Here is a 9,062-nt window from a genome sequence, read left to right as displayed (position 1 = left end):
GATAGCAAGACTGGATATGGCTTTACATCTGTATAAAATTTATATCACGCATGTAATCTATTATAGGCATATGATATAGAATATATATTACAGAGTTATATTCATATTTAATGTATACAGCAAGTATATATCATATGTATGCTATATATGTAATAAATATATCTATTTTATGAAAAACCTTCCAGACATAAAGGGACTATGAGCAACAATATGTGTCACAACAGACACTGACAATAAATATGTCTTCTACTGTTACTATTTAAACGAAATTACATATGCAACTCTTTAAAATCACTTTTTATCCTGATGTAACTCCATATTTCATATTTTGATATTATTTATGTTACTATATTGTTTTGATTTATCGTATTTTACTAGTAGATATGATAATTCATAAACTTTATAGTATATAACAGGCATACACAATAGATCTATCTATGAAACAAAAACCTTGATTCTGCTATAGATAAAATTTCATGTCAGCTCCAACACACGTGGTCTAATGTTGACATAAAGGTGTCTCTTCCAGGGACATGGAGAGGCTCCATCCATTGACTCATCCCGGGTCACCAGTGCCAGTTTTTCCTCATATTCTTTTTTGCCCCATTTCTAGTTTTCTTTTTCTGTCCCAGATTCCCACTTTTTTCATGCTTGAAATTTTAGCTCTCCTCAAAGGCTGGGAAGAACTGCATATTGCAGGTGGGGTTTGGAGACTTTAGCTCAGCATGTAGAGCAGGGCTCAATGACAGCTGGGTGCCTTTTTTGGAAAGTGAAATGATACAAAGAAGTAGAATAAACCCTCCCGTGGCAGTCCACTTTCTGAGGTGCCAGCAGAGGCTGTTGGACCTTCTCCAGAGCCTTTGCACGCATCCTCTTCTCCTTAGCACCAAATTTGTGCTAGGAGGTGGTTGTCTGCTGCCAGCTGCGAGCAGCACAAGTACTGCTCTGTGCACTTGGCCATGGCTCCTGCCCTTCCTTCAGTCATCCTCTCCGAGAGCGATCCTTTTGAACGTCTTGTGCAGCACCCGGTAATCCCGCATTGCCTGGGTGTGGGCAGCCGGCTGCTGCGCCAGGTGATGGAAGAGACTGTATGTCCTACCCATTCTTACATCTGGGGGTAAATTGATGTCCTGAGGAAACCTCCGGTTACCCACAATGAAGTGCTGGAGGCATTTTTGTCACAAACATATATGCAGGCTGTCCCTGATATCCGTCAGTCGCTCCCGAAGATGTCCCCTGCTCCACGATGACACGGGCATGGCAATGAGCAGGTGCATGACAATGGTCTTCATGGTGTAGGTGGAGAAGCTGAAGCCCAGAACAAGATGGGAGAAGAACTGAAGGCATTTGAGGTGCGAGCTGTCAGGGGGGGCCTGCCTGGCAATGTACTTGAAGAACTCAGCCTCTGCCACAGCGTAATACAACTAATCACCTTACTTTGTAGCCGCAACATCCAAGCCTGCACCACAGCCTGTTAACTACATATCCAATTATAACTTGTTACTTGTATCAACAACAACCCATTTATACAGACATTGTTAACAACATTGCCCAAAAGTTTAAATTTGCTTTTTTTGTTCATAACAACACTGTTGCTGCTGCTGATGGCAGAGTGCTGCTGCGCAGAAGCTTTATATCTTCTCTTTCTGTATCCCACGTTCCTTCCCCTCTCTTTTCCTCGGGGACGTGAGGTAGTTTTCTGCTACTGCCTGTGAAGCCCACAAGCACAGCTGTACGCATGATCACCTCTTTCATGAGCCAATGAGCAGCACACTTGCGAGCTGACGCCGAATATCCTGGTACTCGCTCATCGCCCGAGAGTGGGCAGCTGGACACCGTGCCAGCTGATGGAAGAGATTGGGTGGCTCAGCTGCTGCAATGTCCAGGGGCAAGCTAATCTCCTGAGGCAATCTCTTGTTGCCTATGATAAAGTGGTTAAGGCATTTCTCCTCCAGAGAGCAGCGCAGGTTCACACTGATATCTCGCATGCGCTGCAAGAAATACTTCCTGCGCCATTGTGACACGGGGAGACCGTTCAGGAGATGCATGACGATGGTCTTCAGGGTGTAGGTGGAAAAGCCTGTGCCCAGCAGAAGACGGCAGAAAAGCTGCAGACATCTCAGGTTGACCAACATCTCTTGCAGCCTGCAACTCACCTCAGAGCAGTCAAAGAGTGTCAATAAGGACTGGAGGGATCACAGCGTTTTCTGGATGCAGCTCCAACCTTGGCAGAAATAAACCAACCTACAACCCCCTGGCATGAGGCTTTCCCACTACCACTGGTCCCACCAAAGCCAATTCTCCTGTCCCGAGGCTGAAGGTAGAAGTGAAGATGAGGAGAGTAAAGAGAAAAGCAGCTGCATAAGTTCGAGCACTAGAGTGAAGTTCCTTTTAATGACTTTATGAAATGACATTACCAAATACTCCTTGGGTTAAAAGTGGCTTCCCATCGCAGTAGTATGGACTTGTTTAGGTTGAAAAAGATCTCTAAGATTGTAGAGAGTCCACCCACAAACCTGACATTGACAAGTCGACTTTGAAACCATGTCCCCAGGTGCCACATCCACACATTCCATAAGAGTCTCCAGACATGACAATATCATTAATTCCACGGGCAGCCATGACAACTCTTAACAACCTTTTCAGAGGAGAAATTTGTCCTTAATACCCAATCTAAGCCCCCCCCTGACAGAAGTTGAGGCCATTTCCTCTTGTCCTCTCCCTTGTTTCCTGGGAGCAGAGCCTGACCCCCACCTGGGGTGTGGCTCCACACTTCTGTCAGGGAGTTGTAGAGAACAAGAAAGCCCCCCTGAGCCTCCTCTTCTCCATTCTCAGCCCCTCCAGCTCCCTCAGCTGCTCCTCATCAGACTTAATCACCAGACCCTTTCCTGTGCTCAGGCCTTTGCCACCACTGCTTTGGGACCTGTTGCAGCATTCCACACTCCACACAGGCATGTTTTTATCTAACCCTTTCTTGCTCTGAGTGAAAGATTAACCCCTTTTCTTTGCAGTGACCTAACTTGCAGTCTGATTGCTGGCTCTGCTTGTTTACTTCCCTTTTGCATCACCCTCACAAAAGAAGAAGTCACCATACTAAAGAAACTGCTGCTAGAGGGGAGTAGAGAAAGTCAGCAAGTACTTTGTGAGCAATTCCCATCCTTTATTCATCGGTGCGTATGATTTGGGCTAGCCAAACAGTTGGAAATGGTTGTTTCCCTCTTCCCCTGCTCAGGGTGCTTTAACAAGGGAAGACTGATATTCTGGAGAGGGGAAGTGCGTCCGCAGCCATTCACTTGTTATGATTCTCCAGGGCCAGAGTGGAATACGTAAACCTCTGGCTCCAGCTAGAGGCCACTCATGGCTGGGTTTCTAAGCAGAACAGATCTCTCTTTATGAAGTATCACTCTGCTCCGTTAAGGTGTGTGGTACAATAGGCCCAGTATCTCATAGGGAACAAGAAGACAAGAGAATAGAGAAATTGCTGCTTCCCGGGAAGTGGCTGAACATTGCTCGTCTATGAGAAGTAGAGAATAAATGTTTTCTCTCCTTTACTTCTGCATGCACAAACTCAATTTTTTCACTTCAATTAACAGCCTTATCTCAACTGACTACTTGTTTTCCATTTTATGTTCTCTCCCCTGTCACACTAGGAAAGGGAGTGTGATGGAGTGGCTTAGTGACCACCTGGCATTCAGCCAAGGTGAACCCACTACACCCATTCTAAAAAAGGGTAGAAAGGAACACTCTGGAAATGACCAACCCATCAGCCTCATGTCAGTGCCTCGGAAGATCACGGAACACATCCTCCTTGAAGCTATGCTAAGGCACATGGAGAACAGGGAGGTGATTTGGGACAGCCGAGGGTGAGTCTTGCCTGACCTACCCAGTGGCCTTCAATGATGGATCGAGTACATGAAGGGACAAGGGGAAGGCTACAGGTGTCATTTATCTGGACTACCGTAAAGCCTTTGACATGATCCCCAAAACATTCTCCCTAAATTTGAGAGAGGTGGATTTGGTGCCTGGACTGTTGGATGGATAAGAAATTGCATGTATGGTGCTTCGAGAGATCAACAGCTAAGAGTCAGGATGGACCTCAAAGTTCTGTTCTCTGAGCAAGGTCTATTAATATCTTCATTAATCCTGTACACAGAGGTATCCTCAGCAGGTTTGCTGATGTCACCAAGCAGCAGCTGACACACCTGAAGAATGGAATGACTACTAAAGAGATGTGATGTGCTTGAGGAGTGGAACCATAGCAGTCTCATGTGGTTTAAAAAGATCAAGTATGAGGTGCTGCACCTGAGTCAGGGTAGGTCTCAGGATGCATCCAGGCACAGTCTGGCCCCAGGATGCAAAGAGGATGGGAGTTTCTGCCTGTCTGTGCCCTGTCAGCCTGTTGTGTAGGCCCCAAGGCAGCCAGGCTGTTACTACACCACTGTGTCCCTCGCTCTCTGTGCCCGGCACATCCGGCCCTGCTGCCCTGCTCCCGGAGCCCTGTCCCCGGGCAGAGCCGTTCCCTGCCCGGGCACTGCCCCTTGGGGTGCTCCCTGCTGCGGCCTGGGCTGGCCCCAGAGCAGGGTCCCCCTGCGGGTGGCCCCGGGCGGGCCGCGTGTCCCCGGCCGGCTGTGCCCGGGCAGCTGCCTCAGCCGTGAGGGCTGCAGAGCTGCGGGAGCCCACGGCTCTCTGCCGGCCGCGCTGCAGAGCTCCCAGCTCCAGCTGGCAGGGCCTCAGCGCCCGCCCTGTGCCCTCCCGCAGGGACAGGCAGGCCAGGCCCTGCTTGCTGCCCTCATGGCGGCATTCCTGGCCCCTGCGCTCTCCAAGGGCTTCTCCAGGGGCACCCTCCTGCGGCCTTTGGGTCCCTGCACGGGAGCCGTGAGAGACCGGCACAGGGGCTGTTGGCAAGGGCCTGGAGGGACAGCGCCAGGGCCAGTGGCTTCCCACTGACAGAGGGCAGCCTTAGGCTGGAGCTGTGCAAGGACTTCTGCTCTCTGAGGCTGCTGAGCCTCTGGCCCACGCTGCCCACAGGAGCTGTGGCTGCCCCATCCCTGGCTGTGTTCCAGGCCAGCTTGGATGGGCCTTGGAGCAACCTGGCCTAGCGGAAGGTGTCCCTGCCCTTGGCAGCAGGGCTGGGACAAGACAATTTCTAAGCACCCTTCCAAGCCAAGGCATTCTGGGATTCTGTGATCAGAGGGGCTGGGGGTGGCTTGGCTTAATTTCGGCTAGAGATAATTCACCACTCTGAGTTTGGTTGAGTTCAAGGAGTCATGCTCATGAGCCCAGATTCACAGCCCGTGACATTTACCACTACTATAGGCCTGGCTGACATCAATAAAGTCTTGCACACTCCAGATTCTGCACAAATTGCCTTTTATTGACACCAGAGCAAAGCGTTTTCCAGTTTGCTACTTATAAATGCATTAACTCTAGAGCGGGAATATGGGTTGCAACAGATAGCAAGACTGGATATGGCTTTACATCTGTATAAAATTTATATCACGCATGTAATCTATTATAGGCATATGATATAGAATATATATTACAGAGTTATATTCATATTTAATGTATACAGCAAGTATATATCATATGTATGCTATATATGTAATAAATATATCTATTTTATGAAAAACCTTCCAGACATAAAGGGACTATGAGCAACAATATGTGTCACAACAGACACTGACAATAAATATGTCTTCTACTGTTACTATTTAAACGAAATTACATATGCAACTCTTTAAAATCACTTTTTATCCTGATGTAACTCCATATTTCATATTTTGATATTATTTATGTTACTATATTGTTTTGATTTATCGTATTTTACTAGTAGATATGATAATTCATAAACTTTATAGTATATAACAGGCATACACAATAGATCTATCTATGAAACAAAAACCTTGATTCTGCTATAGATAAAATTTCATGTCAGCTCCAACACACGTGGTCTAATGTTGACATAAAGGTGTCTCTTCCAGGGACATGGAGAGGCTCCATCCATTGACTCATCCCGGGTCACCAGTGCCAGTTTTTCCTCATATTCTTTTTTGCCCCATTTCTAGTTTTCTTTTTCTGTCCCAGATTCCCACTTTTTTCATGCTTGAAATTTTAGCTCTCCTCAAAGGCTGGGAAGAACTGCATATTGCAGGTGGGGTTTGGAGACTTTAGCTCAGCATGTAGAGCAGGGCTCAATGACAGCTGGGTGCCTTTTTTGGAAAGTGAAATGATACAAAGAAGTAGAATAAACCCTCCCGTGGCAGTCCACTTTCTGAGGTGCCAGCAGAGGCTGTTGGACCTTCTCCAGAGCCTTTGCACGCATCCTCTTCTCCTTAGCACCAAATTTGTGCTAGGAGGTGGTTGTCTGCTGCCAGCTGCGAGCAGCACAAGCACTGCTCTGTGCACTTGGCCATGGCTCCTGCCCTTCCTTCAGTCATCCTCTCCGAGAGCGATCCTTTTGAACGTCTTGTGCAGCACCCGGTAATCCCGCATTGCCTGGGTGTGGGCAGCCGGCTGCTGCGCCAGGTGATGGAAGAGATTGTATGTCCTACCCATTCTTACATCTGGGGGTAAATTGATGTCCTGAGGAAACCTCCGGTTACCCACAATGAAGTGCTGGAGGCATTTTTGTCACAAACATATATGCAGGCTGTCCCTGATATCCGTCAGTCGCTCCCGGAGATGTCCCCTGCTCCACGATGACACGGGCATGGCAATGAGCAGGTGCATGACAATGGTCTTCATGGTGTAGGTGGAGAAGCTGAAGCCCAGAACAAGATGGGAGAAGAACTGAAGGCATTTGAGGTGCGAGCTGTCAGGGGGGGCCTGCCTGGCAATGTACTTGAAGAACTCAGCCTCTGCCACAGCGTAATACAACTAATCACCTTACTTTGTAGCCGCAACATCCAAGCCTGCACCACAGCCTGTTAACTACATATCCAATTATAACTTGTTACTTGTATCAACAACAACCCTTTTTATACAGACATTGTTAACAACATTGCCCAAAAGTTTAAATTTGCTTTTTTTGTTCATAACAACACTGTTGCTGCTGCTGATGGCAGAGTGCTGCTGCGCAGAAGCTTTATATCTTCTCTTTCTGTATCCCACGTTCCTTCCCCTCTCTTTTCCTCGGGGACGTGAGGTAGTTTTCTGCTACTGCCTGTGAAGCCCACAAGCACAGCTGTACGCATGATCACCTCTTTCATGAGCCAATGAGCAGCACACTTGCGAGCTGACGCCGAATATCCTGGTACTCGCTCATCGCCCGAGAGTGGGCAGCTGGACACCGTGCCAGCTGATGGAAGAGATTGGGTGGCTCAGCTGCTGCAATGTCCAGGGGCAAGCTAATCTCCTGAGGCAATCTCTTGTTGCCTATGATAAAGTGGTTAAGGCATTTCTCCTCCAGAGAGCAGCGCAGGTTCACACTGATATCTCGCATGCGCTGCAAGAAATACTTCCTGTGCCATTGTGACACGGGGAGACCGTTCAGGAGATGCATGACGATGGTCTTCAGGGTGTAGTTGGAAAAGCCTGTGCCCAGCAGAAGGCGGCAGAAAAGCTGCAGACATCTCAGGTGCAAACTGTCGGGGGGGGCCTTCCTGGCAATGTGCATGAAGAACTTCACCTCTGCCACAGCATAAGTCTCAGGCCATAGAGTGCTTGGGGTGTGTGTTTCCCTAGGCTGGCTGCTCGCGAATATGTCAGAGCCACCTCTCCGCACCCCGAACAGGATCTCAATCCTGAAGCTTTCTCCGCCACTGATCGCCTTGAATTGGCAGGAGTGTGTGGAGGGCAGCGGGATTAAATTCCGGTTTTGTAACTGAGGCAAAGGTGGCATGATTGCTTTCACCAGTTGCTGGAACCAGCGGGCAGTTTTCTGCACGTCCAGGTAGGAGTCGGTGCACAGGGTGTCTAGGAGGCTGGGATCCTGATTGCTCCTCAGCTCCTCCTCGGGGTTGTGCAGGAAGCACAGCATGTTCTCACCCTGCTGCTGCCTCGTGCAGGTGCACTCCAGCTGCACGCGGACACGGAAGTTCCTCACGTGCCTCTGCCCCTCACTGTCCAGCTCCAGGTGGAAGCTGTGGCCTCGGGGAGGAGTCATGGGTATGAGCACACGGTACACGACATCCTGCTCCCAGGGACTCCAACCTTCAAAGGCACTGCCCACCCCGATGGGTCGGTGCAGGACTGGGTAGAAACTGTCAAACAAGACATGCCCAAAGTAAATTGTATAATCGTCCATCAGGTCAGTTATCCACTCACAGACTCTCTGCAGGTCCTCTACAGGCCCCTCTATGCGCTCCATTATATCTTGTCCAACACGATCGTCAACATTGTCTTCTTCTTCTTGGACTACATTTGCAACATCATTGTCATTGTTGTTTTCTGCAAGTGCAGCCCCATTGACAACATCATTTCCATCATTGTCATCTTCATTTCCAGCAACATTGCCAACTTCCTCTTCATTTGCACCATGGTTTTCTTCTTCATTCTCCTCTCTCCTCAGGCTGCTTTTCCACCCAATAATCCACAGCACCAAGACCAGGGCCAGGAGCACAGCAACAGCTAAGAGCTGCAAGTGTGGCATCTTCTTCTGGGAGAGCTGCTCCACCTGCTGCTCCAGACGAAGCCTCTCCCATTCCAAGTACTTTGCACGCGCTTCCATGCGCCAATGTGCTTCCTCATCCAAACCATCACCCACGGGCGGCGGGTACTGGATGAGACCTTGCAAGAGCGCGAACAGGAACACGACTGGATCCATGGTCTGCAGGAGGAGGGAGAGAAGGCCTTGAGTGGGGAAGGGAGGGCGGGAACTACTGCTTGCTGCAGGGAGGACAGGATGCTCAGGGTTCTGGGTGCAGGAAGGACAGGGCCCCAGACAGCTGGCAGGCAGCAAGGGCTATCCCAGTGCCCCTGGAGCTGCAGCAGCAGCAGCAGCAGCCCTGTGGCCTGCCCAAGGCTCTCCCATGAGGGGCTGTCCCTGCCTGCAGGGGGAGAAGCCAGCCCCGGTTGCAGCGTTTCTGCCCCAGCCCTTGTCCCCAGCCCAGCCTCCCCGCCGT

At 49.4% G+C, this 9,062-nt stretch overlaps 1 protein-coding gene across 1 annotated transcript; it reads right to left on the bottom strand.

Moving 5' to 3' along the window:
• Positions 1 to 5,836: 5,836 nt before the first annotated feature.
• LOC140681982 (inositol 1,4,5-trisphosphate receptor-interacting protein-like 1) lies at positions 5,837 to 8,764 on the bottom strand. The gene has a single exon (XM_072922807.1). The coding sequence runs from the start codon at positions 8,762 to 8,764 to the stop codon at positions 7,205 to 7,207; it is 1,560 nt and encodes a 519-aa protein (XP_072778908.1). The 3' UTR covers positions 5,837 to 7,204.
• Positions 8,765 to 9,062: the final 298 nt, after the last annotated feature.

Source organism: Taeniopygia guttata, chromosome Z (assembly GCF_048771995.1).
Source record: "Taeniopygia guttata chromosome Z, bTaeGut7.mat, whole genome shotgun sequence".
Lineage (NCBI taxonomy): Eukaryota > Metazoa > Chordata > Aves > Passeriformes > Estrildidae > Taeniopygia > Taeniopygia guttata.
Note: the sequence above shows the minus strand (reverse complement) of the source record. Positions and strands in the feature narration are given on the sequence as shown.

Excerpts from the sequence above, each read along its gene's own strand:
- LOC140681982 (XM_072922807.1), bottom strand. The coding sequence starts at position 8,764 with ATGGATCCAGTCGTGTTCCTGTTCGCGCTCTTGCAAGGTCTCATCCAG.